Raw genomic sequence first — 24,065 nt, 5'->3', positions numbered from 1 at the left:
AGATAAACAATAACAAGTGAGCCCCCTCGACACAAAGCCTGTCCCCCTGTTCCCATCTGTACACAGCACTGGCATTCAATAAGATTGTGGAAGCACTTCAGATTACAGCTGTTATAACTAGGAATAGAGTGATAACAAATGTATTTTGGGTAATACACGGACATTCCGAGGTTATATCTTAAAATAACATGTTCATTTTGTGCCCACGGTCTCACAAAATTCATGAAACAAAAACTGGATTCTTCTTATCCCTTATTTCCACGAATAGTCCCAGGGGCAGTTCTGAACCAGAGAACGATTGCGACCAGTTCTTCTTTTTTCCACAGCAGAGGTTTTTGTCCCCAAAAGTTTTTTTCAACTGTGGCAGCAACTAATATCCCAGCTGGCACCGAGAGCCAAGAGCTCCATATTGAAGAAGTTTTCGTCAGAGGCTTGGGAGGAATTCATGCAAGCAACAACAGTTCATGGAGAGAACGTGAAGAGTAGAACATTTCTCCAGAAGCAGCACAAGTACATAACTGTGCCATATTATTCATTACTACATGACTTAGTTGAGTACACGATTATGATTAGTTAATTTAGACATTGCAAAGATCTGCTGTTTTTTGCTTGCAGACAAAGAAGACAGACAGGAAATAAACAAGGACATGTCCCATTGCTGTCACTCAGTTACAGCTGTCGGTACGCAGTGGAACAGACTACTTTTGTGATGCAGCCTAACTGTGATGCGTTTTGATACATCTGTCAGATAAAGTAGTGGATGTCCCTCTGAACCTCTCATCCAGGAAGATCTTGTCGGTACAGTTCAGATAGAAACTCATTTTGACTCGATATTTAAACATGCATTAAACAGATTTGTATGTGGCAACAACATTTATCAACCACGGAGTCAGGATTCCATGATTAGGTGTGTTTTTTTAATAGATTAAAGAGTTGTTGTATTGTAATTCCTTTTTTATTGATTTTAATTAAATGAGTATACCATCCTTCAAATGCGAAGCTATTAAAATCATGAAACATAAAACACTATGGCAATGTAAGTGTTTTAAATGAAGGGAACAAAACAGCTGGGTTCATTTTAATATTCAGGACCTGAGAACATGGTAACAGGAGACGGTTTAGAAACCCTTTTTCGGATCACTCCCACTTGCTGTGAATGAGCGGAGTCACATGAACAACAGTGCGTATAGCGACAAGTGCTCTGTGAAGTTAGATCACAATCAGATCACTTCCTGAGTCCAGAGAACGTTGTGGATTTGGTTTGGGAGTTTACTCTGAGATGTGTCTCTCAGCGAGGTCTCGCTCTGATTGCTCTGCTCTCTTTTGGCCAAAAGAGGCAAACTAAGTGGGAGAGAGAGCACTGCGGAGTTCACAGTAACTTCTGCAAGCGAACAAGGTGTGAAAACACCTTAAATCTCCCAGACGCCTCTTCGGGGGTTGTGCTGTCTATCAGCAATTTCCCTCCATGTGGCTGACTCGCATTCCTAATCAGACCGTGGAACTGAAGCCTGTTCACCTCCAACAGGCTGCTAGGAGGCTGTGCTGTGCCACACTTCCCTCTGCAGGCAAACATTCAACATCCAAAGGCTTTATTGTCATATGCACAGTAGCTAGAGAAGCTCAATGGAAATCTTAAGTTCTAGGATCCTCCAAGAATGCAAGATAAATAAATAACACATAAACTAAGGAAACAAACAAATAAAACAAATAGTGCAAGAGAATATTGCAAGACTGCTAAACAAGTAATATCAATAATAGTACATGGTATATATGTAGTGCTTTTCCTGGTGCTCAAATATGCTTTACAAGCAAGTAAAGCAAATAAAAACAAGAAAAAACTGCTGAGCCAGATGGAGAGGGTTTGCAGTGGAAGGCAAGAGGGAAAAGGTGAGCAATGAGGGCTTTTCTGGCTAGAGTTAAAGCAATGCAGGAGAGGTGAAATAGAATAAGATGAGCTAAAAATAGAATTTAAATTGAAATGCTTACAGTGAGATAAAATACTGCTGCCTTAATTAAAATGATCCAAAAGAGGTGACTCCTACCCATGGCTGTTTGTCTCATCAGCGCTCTGCAGTGTAAACCTGTGTATACTGACATTAGCGTGCATGCTGCTACCATCTATGAACTGCAGTCTTTGCATGAAGCCCTCGCTTGGAAGACCATGCACTTCGTCTAATGCCTGCTGCTAGCTGTCATATATTGGATTGTGAATCACATTAATTGTGCTAATAACTTGTAAGGTATCAAACTGTGACAAATTAGATTTTCACTATGGATTTCAAGACACGAGCATAATAAAGTTATCACACAGCAGATGGTCTGTGTGGATGAGTAGAAGCAGCTCAAGGTAACATAAAAGTAACAGGAAAGAGGAGACACTTTTTTTTCTACTCATCCTGTATCAGATAATGGGCAGGTTGCAAAGCTTTGGAATGGAGCTGCAGTCTCTCCCACCAGAGTTCATATCAGCCAGTATCAGACAGATCCTTATGGCTGGAGGAATGCGAGGCAGGAAGCGCCGGTGACTGAGGTGCCAATCAGATCGTGCCGGCAGCCTTTTTTTCTCGTTGTTGTTAATTGTGTTTTTGCTGTCTCTGCAGTGGCCCCAGTGTCAGATAGAACATATGTCTGAACTGCAGTCTGACATTATAGCCTCTGAAAATAAACCGACCCTCTGAGCTTTTTCGTTTTTTCAATTATGTGTTTTGTTCATCGGCCAAACACAAATACAACGGGGAAAGGATTGACAGGAGGCTTCACAGGAGCATGGGGGTGAGCAGGAGTGCTGAGAGCGAGTTTACTTTATAACCATTGGTGGAATGTATCAAAAGTTCTGTGACACTTTATGAAAACCTTTGCAGGAAGTTCAATTTTTGCATGAATCCTTGAAGGAGAGGTGAGGTATGGGTCAGATGTAGAGCCCTGCCCCTTAGAGCTGCTGCAGATTCAGGTTCAATCGGTCACAAACGATATCCTTTAAAGTGTTGCAGTGCTTACAGTGTTAAGAAACAGCTGAGTGTACTATGCCATGTTGGCAAAATGAGGACAATGGGAAAGCATGTTCTTTAAGTGACATCTTCCTCTAGAATTAATCCTAATTTGATGTCATGTTTCATATTTGCCAGACTAAGTTCAAGTTAATTTGCTGAATCAACTGTATTTCTAGGTAACGTTGCATTAATAAGTAATTACCAGTGATGGTGACCTCACAGCCATTTTGTTGACTCATATGCTCTATATTTAAAGCAAGTGGGTGGTTACATAATTTCAGAACTGCTGGTCATAGTAGGAGGCTGTGAGTATGGTTTTCCCACTGATTCTAGTATTTACAGGGTGTACAATGTGAAGTGGAATCGTTGACAAAGATCAAGTCCCAAGGAAGGAAGGGTGGCAGTTGAGACACATTTTCGTAGTGACCAAACTGTGGTGCTACAACTTCTGTGTCAGTCCGAGACGTCTGTAAATCAGCAAATATTTGTTTTGTTTAATCAACTACCAAGAACTGTTGATTAGTGCCAATTAAATCAATTTGATCAATCGAGTGTTGGAGGTGTTGCTTAAGGAAATACATGTACATACGCTTTTTAGGTCCAGTGATGTGGCTACAGCAAGCCCCCAGGAAGTGCTCCGAGTTTTGAGCAAAATATTTCTAGTGGCCAAACTCCGGGTACTACAACTTCTGTATCATTCAGTGACGTCACCCAGTGCAGAAAGACTTTTTCTCATTGACTTCCCCTTTTGGGAAAGAGATATTTTTTTTGTATCTAAATAAACTCCCTAGTATGAACCCTTTTATTGCCCTTATTAAAAATATTAGGTCCTTAAAGTTCTGAAATTCACTAAAAGCTGAATCCAGATGTATTCTCTCTCTCTCTCTCATTCATTCTACTGACCCAAGAGCGGGAGATCGAGGGTGGGGCTTAAGGGGAACCTCAACTGCGCATGTTCTATGCTCTCGACAGTCAGGCATGATGGGTAATTGATAATGTTTTGCTCTCGAGAATCATTTTGTCTTCATGCGCCAATGAGCAGCTCTCATAGGAATGAACGAGGCCTCGCCTCCAACGCTGTATCCAGTTCTTATTATACATCCACGGGCTACAATCAGTCCATTTTCGGCTTCATGATTAATGCTGGTCAAAAACTCCCACATTGTACATTGTTATAACTAGAGCCATAAATTAGCCAGTGTCTCATGGAAGAATATTAAAAGCTGTATCAAACAGCACCTACAGGTCCACACAGGAACTGAATCAGAAAACATACTTATCCTGAGTGATAAGAAAACCTCCCGTAATGAACCTGTTGTTGTAATTATGACAGAGAAATCTCCATTACTTGTTCCCAGTGCAGTGGCTGTATCCAGTGGCTGCCAGATGAGCCTAATTTAAAGCCCATGAAATATGGAAAAGGGCACAGTGTTGGCCCGGAGCCTGGCCACCCACTCAGCCCTCAGGCAGGGGTCCCATCCCAACACATCTCCACGTCCTGCCTGTGTGTGGCTCTCCAGCTGCCTATTCACTTCCACACACTATTTGTTAAATTGGTCACACACTGTTCATGTCATTATGATGAAATGAGCCCTGATTGCCCAATACTTTGCCAGGTAAAATAAATCTGCTATTCTCTTCCAGAATGATAGACAGGGTTGCCTAAAGATAAATACAAATAAATAGAAGAGAAAAGCATCTAAATGTGTGCCAGGGGCCATTTTGGCTCGATTCAAATGTTTTTTGCCAAGTGTCAGGATGGCTGCCAGTTTCCACAGCAATCTCTGCCACCTGTGATGGATGGCCCAGCAGGTTAGGCTACACAAACGCAGCTGTGATTGCATGCAGCCATAATGGAGGGACTGGGAGACCTGTGAGCTGGAGATAGACCGAGGTTTTATAAGCGTTCATATTGCTTTGAGCTGAAACACTTAGGGCAGATTCAGAGCCTGGACACATCAGAGAATTAGCTGCGGTCAACCATAGCTGCACTAGTCTGCTCTGTGCCCTGAGAGGGAAATAATTGAACAAAAACTTTGACGTTTAGTCAGGCCAAACACAAATTTCAGGATTAAACACAAATCTAACTTTTTCAATTATACAGAAACAGGAAACATCCATGCCTATAGTCAGGCCAACACACTAAGGTTGCATAAGACATCAAAGAAGAACCAAAAACCACTGTAGTTTAACCTGTGTCTGAGATATATGAATGAGAAGATGACTTGTATGAATTTTGAGCAGACCATAATACATATTGCTTCTTTAAGGCACAAATAGCAAGGTTTTACTGGATTCATATTTTAAGGTTTGAATATACACTTTTTTTGAAACATTTTTATTGTATTCTATAAACTACTGACAATTTTTCTCTGTGTTGGAATTCAACAGACACTGGAATGGCTGCCATACATGTAGAGATTAAGATTTAAGAACAATGTGGAGTGGTCTCTTATTTTTCGGGGGCTGAATGTAGTTTTTTCTTCATAGTGAGTAAACTGGATATCATGAGGTTTTGGTTTGGAAAAAAACGTTGGAGAAACCGGACATTATCAAATATTTGCAGACTTCTATAATCAAAACTATTTACTGATAGATCAAGAAACAATGGGCAATCCTGTTGTCACCAAACAAGTTATTCAGCACTTCAGCGCGTCTTGTCTACAATGATCAAGTCATCCAGTCAGTTCATTCTAACATGGTGTCTAGGCCTGATCAGTCAATTTTCACCTTGATTTTTTGGGGGGAATTTCAAAGCTTAACTATCTCAAAGCCGGTCTCACCCACATTGTTTGTAGTGTTTGTGAGACGGGCTTTTGTGTGTGCTACAGCTCACTAATCTGAGAACTCACAAAACAAACAAAACAAAACTCTTTCTGTTATTTCCCCGAAGTCTCTGTCCTTACTGACTGTCTGTATGTTGAGCTAAATCACATTAGATTCAAATGACCCCATGATAAGTGACATCTTATGTTAAACTTTTTCGGCTTTCGTCCAGCTAAGGCCACCTTAGCTTCATTGTTGTGCCTATTTTTACCCACTTAACATTCAAGTAGCATTGTTGCAGGACATTTTCCATGTTAACATACACAGGTCAAGAGTTTGGCTTTCCTGAATCTATCATGTGTTCCAGAGGCTTATCCAATGACTGACAGACTTTGATTAGTGGTGTAACTGTGCTTTTTCCACAGAGAGACATGCTGGACGTAAGTCAAATCATGAAGGATCTGGCCTGTATGGTCCATGAACAAGGCGACGCAATTGGTAAGATATTGTTTGTGTGTGTGTGTGTGTGTGTGTGTGTGTGTGTGTGTGTGTGTGTGTGTGTGTGTCTGTGTGCGTGTGTCTGCGTGGGTGTGTGTGTGTGTGTGTGTGTGTGTGTGTGTGTGTGTGTGTGCGCGTGCATGCGTGTGTGTCTGTGTGCGTGTGTCTGCGTGGGTGTGTGTGTGTGTGTGTGCGCGTGCATGCGTGTGTGTGTGTGTGTGTGCGTGTGTGACTATTGTTGTATACTGTTTTGATATTTGAAACACAAAACCAATGGAAAAAACCAACAGCAACACAGAAAAGATGGTTCATAACATGACCCAGCAGTCTAATTAATAGACAAAATAATATCATACATAATATAATTAATTTGGAAATGAAAGAAAACAGGTAAAAAAAAACAGTTTCCAGTTTCCTGAGATGCTTAGCTATTGGTCCTAATATGGGAAAAAAGCCTGACATTATAGAATTAAACAAATAAATTAAAACAAGGATATTTGTCTGTTATTGTTGAGTAAATAACAGTGTGTGGTTTAGAAAAGAACAACAAATAAGGAGGAAAAAAAAGATTTAAAAATACAGATTCAGTATTCTGGGCCCCATTTCTTTTCCTTACAGACGGCAAAGAAGTCCGACATTATACAATTTAAAATAAGAAACAAAAAATGTTGCCGCACAGCTTCCGGTCTCCCAAGACCCAACTGGACAAAAAAAAAAGTGTCTGTGTAAGTGTCTGTGTGTGAGTTGATTGCTGTTCGCAGAGTGAAGTTCTTGATTCACAACATGAGCTTGAAAATTGTGCTGGTTAAAAAAGGACTGCAACTTCGACATCGCTGCCCTGTGTACGGATTTGTTGATAAGAAGTAAAACTTTCAGATTTTCTACAAACCCTGATATCTGTAAATCTCACAGTCTCACACCCTGGAGTCATTTAGACTTGGCCAAAAACTAAACGTAGCACAGAGATATATAGGGCAGATAGAGGCTTTGCTGCTGTGTCAGTTAGGTCTGTCTCCATCATGAACATTCACAAGAGGATCGGCTGTTACTAATGTCAAACACCTTGGCAGACAAAGAGACATAGCGGAAGACATAACAATGTTCGGGCATAAGAGACAACAGCGAAAAGCTCGGTTAATAAGTAATGCACTTTGATAAGGCTGTTAAAAATGCTTTATGCACACCTTAAATTCAGATTGACGGTGTATAAATGTTAATTGTGGGTGCGTGCGTGCGTGTGTGCGTCTTTTGGAAGGAATAGGACACAATAACTTTTGTTAATTGTTGCCATTTTGTTGTAGTGTTATTTTGTCTGCTGCGTTCCGTCAGGCTTATGCAGATGCCCTTTAAATACCCTTTCCAACCAGACTCTCTCAGACTGACTCACCTCAATTCCACAATGGAATACCTGTGATATTTAACTCTTCTTAATCAAATAGCTCAAATATATATCAGTTCCTGAACCCAACAGTTTAGAAAGTTTAATTGTTTTGCTTAAGTGCTTTTTTAATTTTAAGTTTTTCTTTGACCATCTCTGGACCGTATCGAAACCCAAGACTAACACATATTAAATGATATGTTAACACAAAACATTAAACCTATTACATTAAATGTACTAACACTAAGGGAACCTGTTCTCTGCCTTATTGTGCATCCTTCTTAAAAAGGCTTGTCCAATACTCTGACAACAAAGTGAGAAGGAAGAAGTGCCTATATGTATTTTTAGTATGTGAATTTAAAGTTGTAACCTAAAGTCCCATTAAGTTCACTTTTCACATTCATTCCAGAGGTCTGCTTTTTTTGTCCAGCAGACCGTTGCTAGGGAGAGCAGATTGTTGCTAAGGATCATTCTCTGATCAAGGAATACGGTATGTGCTGTCATATCAATCCGCAGAAAGAAGAACCGCAAAGTTAACGTGAGCTATAGACAACAAACAATAGTTTCCATCCATCAAAAAACACCATGGAATACTTTTTGAATATTCATTTTTATATTGAAACTGGATTCATGACGTCTAAACTGTCCCCAGTACAGAAAGGAAGAAGAGAGCAAGAAAAGGAAAAGGTTAAAAGACAGAGGGCTGGACTTCAAAGAAATCATCAGAACACAGACAGGAAGTAAACACTAACAGGAACTGCAGAAGAAGACAGACAGGAAGTAAACACTAACAGGAACTGCAGAAGAAGACAGACAGACAGGAAGGAAACACTAACAGGAACTCGGTAAGGGCTCTGCAGTGTTAAAAGACGTTAATGTAAAAGAAACTCTGAACAGAATTGGACAGTCACAGTAAACGTCGGTAAGTGCCGCCGTCATTTTGAGTTATGTTGTTGTCACAGCAGTTCCAGCTGTTGGTACGTTTCTCCTACATCTATACAGTAATTTCACTGTGAAATGAACATTGTCTACTCTACTTTTTTTCACAAAATGGTATTTACTCTAGCTCACACGTTTCTACTAAAGTGTAAAGGAAACTGATGCTCAAAAACTGTTTTTACAATGCAAGATCATGTATCTACATCCTAGGAATGTAAGTGTACAGTCTGTGTTTCTAACCACATTTGTTAATCCTTTAGGTCAATGTAATACATGTGTTTATTCCCTAAACATTTGCAAGACATGCAGTATATATTCATCAGCGTTCACCTGCATGCAGTGTCTGCTTTTGTCGGTGCCTGGTGCTGCACTTGTTGGTGCATCACCGCCTCCTGTTGACCGGTGGAGTAGTGTGACACCATGATCAGTAGACGGTGAATCGATGAACAAAAATGTACTGAAAACAATAAGAAGTAGGTGATCAAATGTTATGCTTTACTCAAATAAAACAAGTTGTTTAGAATAGTAAAACTATAATGACTTATCTAAGTATTATATATATCAATGCAGCCTTATCTTTAGAAAAAATACATATTTGATAAATGAACACAATTTAACGATTACTTGAATACCATTAAAATAATGATACAATGGAATCTTAATCAAGGAGATGTTTTAAACAGATAAAAGAAAGCCAAAATAACAACATGCATCATGAGATGATTGCTAATACCTTCATCAAATAAAATCAGTTATCTTATCTGTGTTGTAATGTGTATTCTGTATTTGGTTGGTATATCTGCCTATTTTCTGAATAACGCACATGTTGTCAAGTTCTTGAAGAAGTTTTAGTGACTTTATTTTGTTGAGTCGTTTTCTTTTGGTTGCAGTACATTGAACTGTCAGGGTCATTGCAATACACATTTAAACATCTTTTGGCTTCAAGCTCAACATACAATATACAGAATGTACGAAGCATTGAATCAAATATTCTGGGAACTTGTCCACTTGCAGGAGTTTGAATAATTTAATAAAATAATAACTCACCAATTAAGTTATGTTCGATATATTCAAGATGCCAATTCCTCAGTTTTATTAACAACACATTAAATGCCTTTTTCCATCACTATTGGCTCTTTTTTCTATACATGAATTATGCTGCATCTTATGCTTGTTCAGCAGAATCAGACATGCATGACCAACACTGATTGTCATTTACATTTGAAGACTACTGATATGCTCTTTTAGACATGGAATGTAAATAAAAACAGCATGCTCCCCCCAAAGTGGGCCAACGCAGAGATAGAAGAGGACTCTGACGAATGCCGAGTTCACAACATTATCCCACAGCAGAAGTCCAATATGAGCTTCACAGACAATGGATCTCTCCCAATTAGAAAGAGATACTCTGAAATAGCCTTTGGACATTTTTGAAGGCTTTCTTGTTGTGGCGGATATGAATAATATGTGATTGTGCTGGGAAGGCGTTTTTAGAAAAAGCTGCAGGTAATACAAAGAAATGAATCGGCTTAAGAAGGAAGGATTAGTGCTTTTATGGCCTATTCATGCTGGCTAAGGAGACACTAAATTAAAGCCTGTGAATCTAAATATGCAATCAACACAGTTTGTTGAGAAAGCAGAAAATAACTTTGGAATACTAAACAAAAGTGGTGGTAAAAATGTATCCGTTTGTACACATCAGAAGATTGGATTCTTTTTGTTTTACATGGAGATTAAGATGTTAAGATATCAAGAATAGGCAAGCTCTGTGCTTGTTTCTATCAGTTATTAATTATATTGTTAGATCAGTACTAAACGAGCACTAAAAATCTCATAGGGTCCTAAAAAAGGTTTGTTTCCCCTGGGTTTTTAATTAATCAAAACCAGACCCATGATTTGACAGTCAAAATATTCTAGGCATTATCACAGAAGGAATCATCTCCTGGGGACCATGAATATCCTCAGGAAATGTAAATGATTGTTTGATGGATCCTTAACCAAACTTAACAAATGGTCTGAGTTCTTTCAAATGATCGATCATTTTGAACAAATATTGTCATTGAATATATCATGCTATTTGTAATAGCAAATGTTGGGGGGTTTATAAGAGAAGTGCTCTAACAGAAATGCTAACATCACCACTATACCACAGTCATTAGGACAATGCTTACATGCAGAAACTTAGACGTTTTAACGGTCACGTTTTATACTGTGTATATACAAAACATGTCTCTGAAGTTTTTTGCTCAAAGTACCAAACAGATTATACAAAAATGCTGATTCTGTGTCTGTAGCTTTAAATGCTAATGAGCTGCTGCTGGCCACTCCCCTTTGCAGAACTGTTTCTAGCTCTCTGCGCCCCACCCGCTTATGCATATACAGCTGCAGCTGATTGGACTGGCATTCTGCAGGTGTGGAGTTGTGCAGAGCCCTGCTCCCAGTTGTAATAAGTTAGCATTTTAGCACTTACAGCCCCCCTCCTCTCAGAGACAATGTTATTTTTGATATGTGTTTTTGCGGTAAATTTCCCAAAGTTGGGTCTGTTGGTAATACAAGCTTACGGAATTGTAAGGTGTTGTCACAACATAAAATAAATCAGTTAGTACCTCACTGATGAACGTCTGAAGTATTTACATATCTTAAAAACGAAGGTTGCTAAGAAGTGGCTAAATAATTCTACTGAACGTTATCATGCCAGACACAAGTTTGCCTTAAGCTTGGTTGAAGTGTCAAGTAATGTGACCATTATGTAGTGTGTTTATAGCGTTATGTTAGCTTTTACGCCATTTACTCTTAAACCTGTTTTGGTGTTAGCATGTGGATATTATCCCGCTTATCAAAAATGGTAAACATTATACGTTTTTGCAAGAGGTGTTGTTTTCTGCATTATTCTAATGTCCAATATTAAAAATCCTAGCTTTTTAAAGACAGAGGATTGCAATGCTGACTTACAAGCAATGAATCACTAGACCACTCTATTTGGTCATCTGGGTTATATAAGTGTGCTATAATTGTTGTTTACTGTGTGTTGAAAACCCTTCTGTCAATATGGTATTGTGGGAGGCGGGGCTTAGCTTCCACCAACCATGCCACACCTGGACCCATTTAAAGGTCTCCTATTATGGTTATTCTGTCTTCGGTAGGTCTAACTGTAATATCCTGACGGCCTGCTAAACTTTTTCCCAACACCAAGACTCTGAGGATTAATTCTTCATTCCACAGGTTTATTGACGTTACAGAGAAAAGGTGAAACTGCAACAAACAAGAACAAGGACAAATTAGCACCGCGCCTATTTAACTTCACATGAATGAAGGCTAATTTGCATTATTACTGTTGCATTTCGTTCATACGTATTTTAACTAACATAAAAATACTTAATATAGTAAACAACATGTTAACATTCTGGTTATTATACCGTCTTTTACCGTCGTGCACACACGCGAGACGTAGCATTCACAAACCGTAGTGCATTGAGACCATACTCTACAAACCCAACATTATCGTCTAAAATAATGATAAAGCTCTCAAGAAAGAAGTATACATACCAACGATGCTATGCCAGACACAAGATGTCGACAGATTATTTTGGATCCAAAGGATTTAGCAACTTGACTAAATCGCTGGAAATGCTCTTGACGTGAATGAGTGTTTACTTCCGAACTACGGGACATGTGATAGGACATTTAGAACAATGTGATCTTAAAGTGAACGCGACATAAATAGAAACATATAAGGAAAGGTATATTCCTTGAATACATTATATTTATGTAATGCTAATAAGAAATAAGAACATCTACTATTTTTTCTATGACATTAAACTTAATGTTTTTTAAGACATGTTCATACTCATAACAAAACAATCCTATATTTGAACAATTTATTGTAGGGCATATCTATACAAAACATGTCTGAACTAGTTAGCTCAAAATACCAAACAGATCCCCCATTATAGCATGCCTCATCCCCCTCTATGTCAGCCCTGTTCCTGAAGCGCTGATTCTGTGACTGCAGCTTTAAATGAACTAGCTGCTGCTGACCACGCCCCTAACAGACGTGAGACTGTGGGAGGAGTTTCAGGTCGGCAATTATGGGGGACGATAGGTTGGGATGTGGGCGTTGCCAGGAGTTCGATGTAAAGCCAGCCCACATTTTGGTCAGTACGTCATAACCGAAGCAAATCTGGATCAGCTCGTTTGTCCCCCCGTTTTTAGAGATGTGGGTAAGGAGGAAAAAAGAGAGGGTTGTATTTTCTGATACTTTGTGAGTCTACTAACACTTTGGAGACATATGTATGTATAAAAGACAGCAACAAGTGCATTTTGCATGATAGGGGACCTTTAATGCCTCAATCAGCCCTGCTCAGTGTACTTCCTGTGTCTAAAGCAGCATGCTGATTCACATGTGCTCTCCTCACCAGTTGACTGTTTGATGCATTCTTTAAGTTGTTAATATGTTTAATAGTTATTGATTGATTGGTTTAGGCTTACTATGTTTAAGCAACATTTGATTTGATTGAACCTTAGTGTTTTGCTTTTCCAGATTGGTATTTTGTGTTTATATTCTAGTCGTAAAATCCTCATCCTCATCATCATCATTTTTAACTGTGAGGAAGAAAATAAATGGTTAAACAGCTCTCATCTCTGCTTTTCATACCTTGACTGGTATGCCAAGGCAAAAGCACTTTCAGCAAACCTCAAATCCAGCTAATACAATCTTGTTGTTACACTGTGCATAAAACAAGCTTCGGTTTAAAGTGCAATATCAATCAATCATAAAAGAGCCAATCCTGAACACAGAGGCAGTAAAAGAACGAATGAGTCAGTCCACTGGCTAACCTCACTCTGATGTGAGTTGGTGGGTCTGAACATGTATTCCTTTGTATTCTCAACTCACCAAAGCAGTAAGTGCACTAAGTCAATCAGCTCAATTTGTTCCCCTAACCTCCTGCTCTTTTTAAATTCTAAAGGTAATCGCTACAAGTGGTGAAGTAATTATCAGAGAACATCACAACACGAAACACAGAGTCTGTACCCACATCTCTGAACTGGCTGCAGCCTTCCCACTCTTACAACACCGACAAAAATCAATAGCACTCTCACTGTTATTGGCCAGTTGTAAATATATGAGGGTAATAATGTGGTGATAACAAATATTTTGCACTATCCAGTTCATTGAACATGTTCCGTCTCATCCCATTAACTTCTGTGTATTGACTGCCTTTAAAGGAGACCATGCAGTATTAACAATGTTAACTATTAGACCAGTATTCCTTGGTAACACAGACGGCTGGGGGCTGTCAAGTAATGTGTTGTCAAGGCTGTGCTCAGGGTAACGAAATAAACCATAGTCAGTCCTTCAATAAACTTAGGATGAGACGAAAAGTTGGGAGACATTAAGATTGGAGCAGAGCAAGTTTAGTGTTGTGGAAGGATCCAGTCCTTCCTACATCCAGGACAACTTAAACATATCTGTACTTTTTTTGCAATCTCTGAGTCTGAAATAATGACCAGAGCAAGCTTGCTACCACAGACCTGTGACCTGTATGTCTGTGAGTGCTTCACAGTGTGGACATTTGGTTATCCTCTTTGGATTTCATAAGCAATGGATCCAAAGATTGATATTTTCTTTATGAACCCAGCATTTCTTGTGAGTTTCACATGTAGTGTTGCTTATTCACCTCCTTGCGTGATTGAAACAAATTCTGGCAAATCTCGCAAAAATTGACATCTTACACAGCAAACGATGACAGCCCTCTCTTGTTTTCTAAACAGCTTTGGATAAAGGCCAACTTTTAGACGAGTCACTGTCAATCAAATGCGGGACAAATGTGTGGGACAAATGATAAAAGCAGGAAACCTGGTCACTCAGATACCTCTCAACTTAACCACAGCTGATTGCTATTTTATCCAAAATACAGTAGATGTGCTCCCCATTGAAATCAGTACAGCAGAAAAACTACACTTATTTCAGTTCAGACTGAAAATCCACCTGTTTCCAATGCACATTGGCCAATAAACCTGACACAAAAAAACTAAATAATATGTTAGTACTTAAAATGTTAAGCTTATGTTAAACTAATGCACCAGCGCTTATACTGGTTCGGCTCATTTGAATTGAATTTACCTGCAGGTTTCTGTTCTGAGTTTGTGTCTTCACTTTATTGCGTTGATTGTAAGTCGCTTTGGATAACAGCTTCAGCTGAATGAAATGAAATAACCTTTGTTTTGTTCTCTGACAAGAGTAAATGGTCTTCTTTCCCTATATTTATACCATCGTTTGAAAAATGGGGACCCATTTGTGTCAAAATTGGGAATGTTTGACCTTTTAATACTTCTTCAAATTGCTTCTTGATTGTGAGCTTACACAAGACATTTACATAAACAACAGTTTGATTCAGTGACTGAGGTTGCGAGGTACTGCATGTCCTCACCAACCATATCTGGCAACCAGAGCTACAGCCAGGCAGTCTGTCAAACAATAACAGCAGCCATCTAGGCTTTGGCTTGGGGGCTTCAAATGTATAACAGCACATACAGCTCTGGAATAAATTAAGAGACCACTCCACATGTGTTTTAAATCTTTATCTCTACATGTATGGCAGCCATTCCAGTGTCTGTTGAATTCCAACACAGAGAAATGTTGTCAGTATAGAATTCAATAACTCAAACACAGAAACGGAAACGCATGACGCTGCAGTGGTCTCATACGGAGCTTTATATGTTAAAAACCAAGGGCGGCATGAAGTTATTAAGAAGTTGGTGGGTATTTGGGAGGGGTTCAATCAAAGACAAAATGTGAATTGTATGTTTTTGGAGCTTTATATATATATATATATTTATATATAAATATATATATATATATAAATATATAAACCTGGAATACATAATCCCTGGATACATCGACACAATAGCAGTTAAGTATATTTATTTTAACAAAAGAACATTTCTGCTCTAACCCTAGCTACAAAATTAAATCCTAAACCAATAAACCAATCAACCTTGGAGAAAAGTGGGTTTCCTTTAGAGTAATTATAGGATGAAAGACAACATGTGAGACATTTTTACAATAAATGATTACAATATTACACAAGTTACCTTTTGTTGTGCGTATGTAGAACACAATATAAATTGGTGAAAAAGCCATTAACAATCATTCCGCTCCTTGTTTCTTCAGACAGCATTGAAGATTACATCCAGACTGCATCATCCAACGTGGAATCGGCCAATCAGGAGCTTGCGAAGGCCAACCAATACCAGGTACAGTGACCCGCCCCCTACTGCAGAGTGATGCGGCAGTGCATTCACTTTGATCTGCTTTTATTTTGTGTACTTGACTGAGCTTTTGGATTGTAACGCAGTCACAAGAAGCTTAGCTTGATCAGCCATGCATCAGGGACTTTGCTAACTAGATTACACAGCTTTATCACTTCCCCCTTTAGCATTATAACAGAGATGATGTAATTTCATGTCATACTTTACTAGCTTTTGCTTTCAGTTAAATTAATTGTACTTAAAGACAGAAAAAAACGAGCCTCGGGGCTTTTAAAAAAAACACACATACACATGTGTAATTACAATTCCCTAAGCAAGAATTCTACTGAGATAATAGTTGTATAAATTTGCAATACAAGTTTATTGACTTAAGGAGGAATATGAATTAATAGGCAACAACTTCACACAGAAATGAAATTGAAAATGATATTTCTCTGTGGTTTTTTGGTGTGGCTATAATTTCCACTTCGCAGCACAGACTGGAAGGAAATTTGAAGAGATGCCCAGGGGTCTGCCTTCGCTCTTTCTTTTCAATGAAATATGTGCCATTCTGTCAGGGACTATCTCAGTAGGCCAGAGCTCAGTGTGGCTCTGTGCTGTGTCGGCCCCTGGCTATGGTAAATAATGTAATGACTTGACTGTCACTGAGTAAATAAAGGATCTACCATTTCTAACATGGGTTACAGAGCTTCAACGCTGCACGTGAACTCTGTTCTTGCTACACCTTTTGACAGCCATGAGAAATGGATTGTTGGGATTTAACACATTTAGATTACACGGAAAAAACTTAAACATTGACTTTAATTAAATATATTATGTCAACAGGGTCTACATAACTGTATTAGGTTAGTTGAAAGCAATCATATTAAGTTGAACCTGATGTTTTTTATTTCAACTTTATATAACTTGCAACCAACCTACAGTGGCTTGCAAAGTATTCACCCCCTTGGCTTTTTATCTTTTTTGTTACATTACAACCTGTAATTTAAATGTTTTTCAATCTGAATTGTATGTGATGGATCTGCACAAAATATTCTAAGTTGGTGAATGAAATGAGAAAAATATATATAGAAAAATATTTGTTGTATATAAAAAACGGAACATTGGCATGTGCATATGTATTCAGCCCCTTTGCTATGAAGCCCCTAAAAAGTTCTGGTGGAACCAATTACCTTCAGAAGACACATAATTAGTGAAATGAAGTCCACCTGTGTGCAATCTAAGTGTCACATGATCTGTCAGTATAAACACACCTTTTCTGAAAGGCCCCACAGGCTGCAACACCACTAAGTGAGAGGCATCACACCATTAAGACCAAGGAGCTCTCCAAGTCAGGGACAAAGTTATTGAGGAATACCAGTCAGGGCTGGGTTGAAAAAAAATATCCACATCTTTGATGATCCCACGGAGTACCATCAAATCCAATCTTCAACTGGAAAGAACATGGGACCACAACAAACCTGCCAAGACAGGGCCGCCCACCAAAACTCACAGAACAGGCAAGGAGGGCATTAATCAGACAGGCAACAGAGAGACCAAAGGTAACCCTGAAGGAGCTGCAGAGTTCCACAGCAGAGACTGGAGTGTCTGTGCATCACAATAAGCCGTACACTCCGTAGATCTGGGCTTTATGGAAGAGTGGCCAGAAAACCATTATGTAGTGTTAAAAATAAGAAGGCACGTTTTGAGTTTGCCAAAAGGCATGAGGCCGACTCCCTAAATGTATGGCGGAAGGTGCTCTGGTCAGATGAGACTAACCTTTAACTTTTCGGGCACCAAGGGAAACGCTATATCTGGCGGAAACCCAACACATCCCATCACCCCAAGAACACCATCCCCACAGTGAAACATGGTGGTGGCAGCATCATGCTGTGGGGATGTTTTTCAGCAGCAGGGCCAGGGTAACTGGTCCGAGTCGAGGGAAAGATGGATGGTGCTAAATACAGGGATATTCTAGAGCAAAACCTGTTTCAGTCTGCCTGTGATTTGAGACTGGGACGGAGATTCAACTTCCAGCGGGACAATGACCCGAGGCATACTGCTAAAGCAACACTCGAATGGTTTCACCGGAAGAATTGAAATGTGTTGGAATGGCCTAGTCAAAGCCCAGACCTCAATCTAATTGAGAATCTCTGGTTTGACTCGAAGACTGCTGTTCACAAGCGGAAACCATCCAACATCAAGGAGTTGGAGAAGCTTTGCCATGAGGAATGGGCAAAAATCCCAGTGGCAAGATGTGGCCAGCCATAGAGACTTATCAAAAGCGACTTGCAGCTGTAATTGCCACAAAAGGTGGCTCTACAAAGTACTGACATCACGCTGAAGGTTTCTGTTATTTTGTCCTTTTTGTTGTTTGCTTCACAATAAAAAATAAAAACAACACACATCTTCACAGTTGTAGGCATGTTCTGTAAATGAAATGATGCAAACCCTCAAGCAATCCATTTTACTTCCAGGTTGTGAAGCTACAAAACATGAAAAACGTCAAGGGGGGTGAATACTTTTGCAAACCACTGTAATACAATTATGTGTAATTTGTTTACATCATACATTTATTTAAGTCAACGTTTGCATTTTTTCTCAGTCCATCCATCCATCCATCTTCTCCTGCTTATCCGGCGTCCGGTCGCGGGGGTAGCAGTGTCAGTAGAGAGCCCGTAACTTCTCTTTCCCTGGCCACATCAACCAGCTCTGACTGGGGGATTCCAAGGCGCTCCCAGGCCAGCAAAGACATATAATCCCTCCACCTGGTCCTAGGTCTACCCCTCGGTCTCCTCCCAGCTGGAGGTGCCTGGAACGCCCAAGTAGCGTCCTTACCAGTTGGCCGAACCACCTCAACTGGCTCCTTTCAATGCGAAGGAGCAGAGGTTCTACTCCGAGTCCCTCCCGGTTGACTGAACTTCTCACCTTATCACTAAGGGAGATGCCAGCCACCCTGCGGAGAAATCCCATTCCGGCCGCTTGTATCCGCAATCTCGATCTTTCGGTCATGACCAATCCTTCATGACCATAGGTGAGGGTAGGAACGAAGATAGCCCGGTAGACAGAGAGCTTTGCCTTCTGGCTCAGCCCTCTTTTCGTTACAACGGTGCGGTAAAGCGACTGCAGTACCGCTCCCGCTGCTCCGATTCTCCGGCCCATCTCACGCTCCATTGTTCCCTCACTCGAGAACAAGACCTCGAGATACTTGAACTTCTTCACTTGGGTTAAGGCTTCATTCCCTTCTTAAAATGGACAGTCCACCGGTTTCCTGCTGAGAACCATGGCCTCAAATTTGGAAGTGCTAATCCTTATCCTAGCCACTTCAACGTTTTCCCAGTGTAGTTCAGCAAATTTCCCAAAACTCTAGTGAGGTTAGTTTAAAACTTGAATAACACATTTTTAATCTAAATATTAGGTTCAACGTAATATTATTGCTTTTGACTAACTTAATACAGTAATGTGAAATATTGTTGACATAATACAATAATACATTTAATTTAACAGGGTTTTAGTTATATCAATCAGTCATAGTTAAACAGTTCTGGAGATTTGAATATAGTGTGTCTATCGTGGATGGATGTCAGCAGCAGTTCAATACGAAAGGCTGCTGGGCAGTGTCCAGAGTCTGTCCTGACTGCAGAGCGTTCTGTCCGTCCCCCATGCTGCTGCACTACTGGTGAACGAACAAATGAGACGAATGGCCACCGCTTTCCCATTAATTGTCATTGCATTATCTCAAGGAGAGCTGAGCCGTGACCAAGCTCACACTGAGCAATTTAGCTCTCCACCAATCCGCACAGCTGCTTTCTTAACAGAGGCAGAGCAGCAGCTGAAAGGAAGAAAAACAACAGAGGAGAAGACAGACAGACAGACGGACGGAAAGACGGGCAGACAGACAGAGGGACAGACATTGTATTATGATTTAGGTGATATGCTGCTTCTTGTTCCTACGATTGTCTACACTAAAGTGCATGGGTATGTTCTACAGAAATGTGGCTGTCAGTGCTTTCATACCAACTGACACTTTTATTGCAACATATTTGAATTTCCACCAATTTCCACATCCATCCTACATTTCAACTGCCTCTATCAGCAACACAGGATCTGACTATTGATGGCAATCCTCTATAACTATTTAATTGACTTTACTAGTGCTTTAACTAACACTTTCCAGTGCCATACACAATTTTTTGGAGCTTCCGCTTTCTTTAAGATGTCAAAGGCTGTCACGATTGGGGGAAAAGGACCCAGGCGCAGAAGCAATAGAGGAGGCAGGGGTTCAAAGGTATAACAAAGGGCGAGCTTTTAAAAATAAAAAGCTGATAACAAAAATGCAAAACTAGGAACAAAGGAAAAGTATCGAATGAAAACAAAGGCAAATCGGTTGAAAAGGGAGGGCTGGAAAAGGGCGATCCAAGACATCACGGGCAAACAGCAAGAAACGACGACGACACGACAAAGAACACAAAGGAAAGACCGACTAAATACAGAGGGTAATCACAAGACAAGAAACAGCTGGGAAGGGGGAGGAGACACACAGGGGCAACAGGTGAGCACAATCAGACAATCAGACAGGAGGGAAACTAAAGACAGGAAGTAAACTAGACAAGACAGGAAGTAACAAAACAAGAAATATTTCAAAAATAAAACAGTAAACTATAAATACAGAAACTGAGGTCCTAACAAAAGCTTTCTGACGAACAGTTATAAAACAACTTTCAGCTGTTACTCAACTTCATCTTTACACTGACACCTTCTAACTGCTTTCAGAGCTTAACCTTACAGTCATGTTTACCCCCAGATTTATGTTAATGTTTACATATCAATGGACACCACCTGCCCTTTTATGCTCATGTTCAGGTTTATATCAGTGTGTAGTGTCTCTTCTTTAAAGAGTCCTCTCCTGCTGATGTTCAGGTGTATATCAGTATGTAGTGTCTCTTCTTTAAAGAGTCTTCTCCTGCTGATGTTCAGGTGTATATCAGTATGTAGTGTCTCTACTTTAAACAGTCCTCTCCTGCTGATGTTCAGGTGTATATCAGTATGTAGTGTCTCTACTTTAAAGAGTCCTCTCCTGCTGATGTTCAGGTGTATATCAGTATGTAGCATGTCTACTTTAAAGAGTCCTCTCCTGCTGATGTTCAGGTGTATATCAGTGTGTATTGTCTCTACTTTAAAGAGTCCTCTCCTGCTGATGTTAGGTGTATATCAGTATGTAGCGTCTCTACTTTAAAGAGTCCTCTCCTGGTGATGTTCAGGTGTATATCAGTATGTAGCGTCTCTACTTTAAAGAGTCCTCTCCTGATGATGTTCAGGTGTATATCAGTGTGTATTGTCTCTACTTTAAAGAGTCCTCTCCTGCTGATGTCTAGGTGTATATCAGTATGTAGCGTCTCTACTTTAAAGAGTCCTCTCCTGGTGATGTTCAGGTGTATATCAGTATGTAGCGTCTCTACTTTAAAGAGTCCTCTCCTGCTGATGTTCAGGTATATATCAGTATGTAGCGTCTCTACTTTAAAGAGTCCTCTCCTGCTGATGTTCAGGTGTATATCAGTATGTAGTGTCTCTACTTTAAAGAGTCCTCTCCTGCTGATGTCAGGTGTATATCAGTATGTAGTGTCTCTACTTTAAAGAGTCCTCTCCTGCTGATGTTCAGGTGTATATCAGTATGTAGTGTCTCTACTTTAAAGAGTCCTCTCCTGCTGATGTTCAGGTGTATATCAGTATGTAGTGTCTGTACTTTAAAGAGTCCTCTGCTGCTGATGTTCAGGTGTATATCAGTATGTAGTGTCTCTACTTTAAAGAGTCCTCTCCTGCTGATGTTCAGGTGTATATCAGTATGTAGTGTCTCTACTTTAAAGAGTCCTCTGCTGCTGATGTTCAGGTGTATATCAGTATGTAGTGTCTCTACTTTAAAGAGTCCTCTCCTGCTGATGTTCAGGTGTATATCAGTATGTAGTGTCTCTACTTTAAAGAGTCCTCTCCTGCTGATGTTCAGGTGTATATCAGTATGTAGTGTCTCTACTTTAAAGAGTCCTCTCCTGCTGATGTTAAGGTGTATATCAGTATGTAGTGTCTCTACTTTAAAGAGTCCTCTCCTGTGATGTCAGGTGTATCAGTTTTCAGTGTCTCTACTGGGACATGTCTCCATACTTAATGTTCAAAAAGCTCTTTATGTTTCTCATACTGCCTGTGCTGCAGCACCTCTTTTCACCCTCTGGCTGAAACCAGAGCCCAGTCTGCTCTGACTGGTTAGCTGGCGGTTCTGTTGTTATTGGTAAACCGCTTAGAGATGCCCGCCCCATAGCCTATCACGTACATTTTGTTGGGGCGCTAGCCAATGGTTTGTGGAAGTCAATAAAGGAGTCCAATGGAGATGTTTCAGGCAGAGGGGGGGAATGTGTTGGATAGAAACTAACTTTGCAGACCACTTACATGCACACAAACCTATAGAACACGCTACAGGAAAGGGGAAAACCCCAAAAAAGCAAAATAGGGACTCTTTAAAATGCACATACAGTTTGTCTCTCATAGTTGAGGTATACCTATGATAAAAATTACAGGCCTCTCTCATCTTTTTAAATGGGAGAACTTGCACAATTGGTGGCTGACTAAATACTTTTTTGCTCCACTGTATTTGAACAGTCTCAGAATTAGTATTGTAACTGGCTGATTCGCTTTCACTTCAAATGGAATTTTAAAGCTTTTATTACTTATAACTGGTGGTTACATAAACTGAAATATTTGACAGATTCCACTCTTACTCTTCAAACGTAACTGCTTTATCTCTCTCTCTGACACTATTCTGCTTTCAATGCTGTACTTAAAACATTTGATACATCTCTTATTCTTACTTAGCTTAATATTTAACCTGTGCACAAAAAGAACACATCATTTTAAGACATTTTTACCGACCTTAATATTTTTCATCACGAGGGAACAATTGAATTTCCTTTTAAAGTTGTTTCTAGTGTTTTGCTCCAAATGTTGCTTAACATTCTGGTTTTGTCACGATGATTTGAAGTCATGTTTTGTGTGTTTAAACACTGCGTGTCTGCACAGCTTACTGATCTCCTATTCAGTTGAGTTCCGAATAATAGTTGTTGTCTCTCAGTTGTTCGGGGGCAGTGATGCACATCATCAGTGAACAAATGTCGATGAACACTTTGCAGCAGGTCTAAGCACTGATGTAGCCTTGAACACTCCTTGATGCTGGTCCTACATGCTCCACTGCACTCCTCCACCAATGGTCAATTAAGAGCGGATGTCATTTTCTTTTCTCGCCCCGCCTTGTATGCTCAGTTTACACTGAAAATAAATTGAATCTATAATCCATTATCTGGGGGAAGATAACTCTCCTTACTGCAAGTTTCTCTTGTTGCAATGATGTTTTATGACCTCATCTGTGTTCAGTGGACCACAAACTAATTGTTGATTGCAGCACACGATGGTTTATAATCACCAATAAAACACAAGATGTTCTAGCCATTTGAGTGAAAAAATGCTGTAGCAATTCCACGCTTAGAAAGAACGACAATATAACTGAAGTCATCATTGCATTGATTCAGGGAGGTTCCATGCTGATGTTATTGTTAGGATTCAGAAGTCCATGCATCTTCTAAGCTGAATGGATTTCCTGGTGAGCGACTACATCCTTCTGAGTCTCAAAAAAATCAATGCAACACAGTTTTCCTCTGGCTTAATTGAGGATAATATAGATAGAGAGTGCTAGCTATTGTGATCGTGGCAGGAACAAAGAACGAAAGAGCAGAAGGAAAAGAAGGAAGGAAAGGAAGGTGGCTTGCAAATGAATGGGTAGACAGATGATGGGCCCATCGGCACAGACACATACAAATTGCTGCCCTTTTGACAAATGAGATAATGAAAAAGAATAACCTAATCACAGTGTTAAAGCTCTGACTGATCACTGCACTCGGACGTGGGGGATGGGCTAACGCTGACAGATTGCAAGGAAACTGGCCTGCTGCTCAATCACCCTTTCCCCGCTCCCCTCGAGACTTTGTATGCTACTTTGAAGGATATGGAGTGGAAATAACAATGTTTGAAGTTACCCAAGTTGATATCAGGGACACCCCCCCCCCCCCGCAATCACAGCTATTCTGAATGGGTTGAAGAGGACAGAAAACCTCTGAGTTCAAATATAGAAGGTCATAGGATGGCCCACGCGCCGCTTTGGTGTTAAATACACGAAAATGAATAAGCCACACCATGCAGGTCAC

The 24,065-nt window shown here is 40.0% G+C and overlaps 1 protein-coding gene across 3 annotated transcripts in view; it reads left to right on the top strand.

Moving 5' to 3' along the window:
• tsnare1 (T-SNARE Domain Containing 1) overlaps positions 1-24,065 on the top strand; it is a 176,500-nt gene that overhangs the window by 111,237 nt on the left and 41,198 nt on the right. For all 3 annotated transcript variants that reach the window (XM_063879708.1, XM_063879705.1, XM_063879706.1), the window contains exons 9-10: positions 6,182-6,254; positions 15,746-15,828. In XM_063879708.1, coding sequence (XP_063735778.1) covers positions 6,182-6,254; positions 15,746-15,828 — 156 coding nt within the window. The remainder of the gene's footprint in view (positions 1-6,181; positions 6,255-15,745; positions 15,829-24,065) is intronic.

Source organism: Eleginops maclovinus, chromosome 3 (assembly GCF_036324505.1).
Source record: "Eleginops maclovinus isolate JMC-PN-2008 ecotype Puerto Natales chromosome 3, JC_Emac_rtc_rv5, whole genome shotgun sequence".
Classification (NCBI taxonomy): domain Eukaryota; kingdom Metazoa; phylum Chordata; class Actinopteri; order Perciformes; family Eleginopidae; genus Eleginops; species Eleginops maclovinus.
Note: the sequence above shows the minus strand (reverse complement) of the source record. Positions and strands in the feature narration are given on the sequence as shown.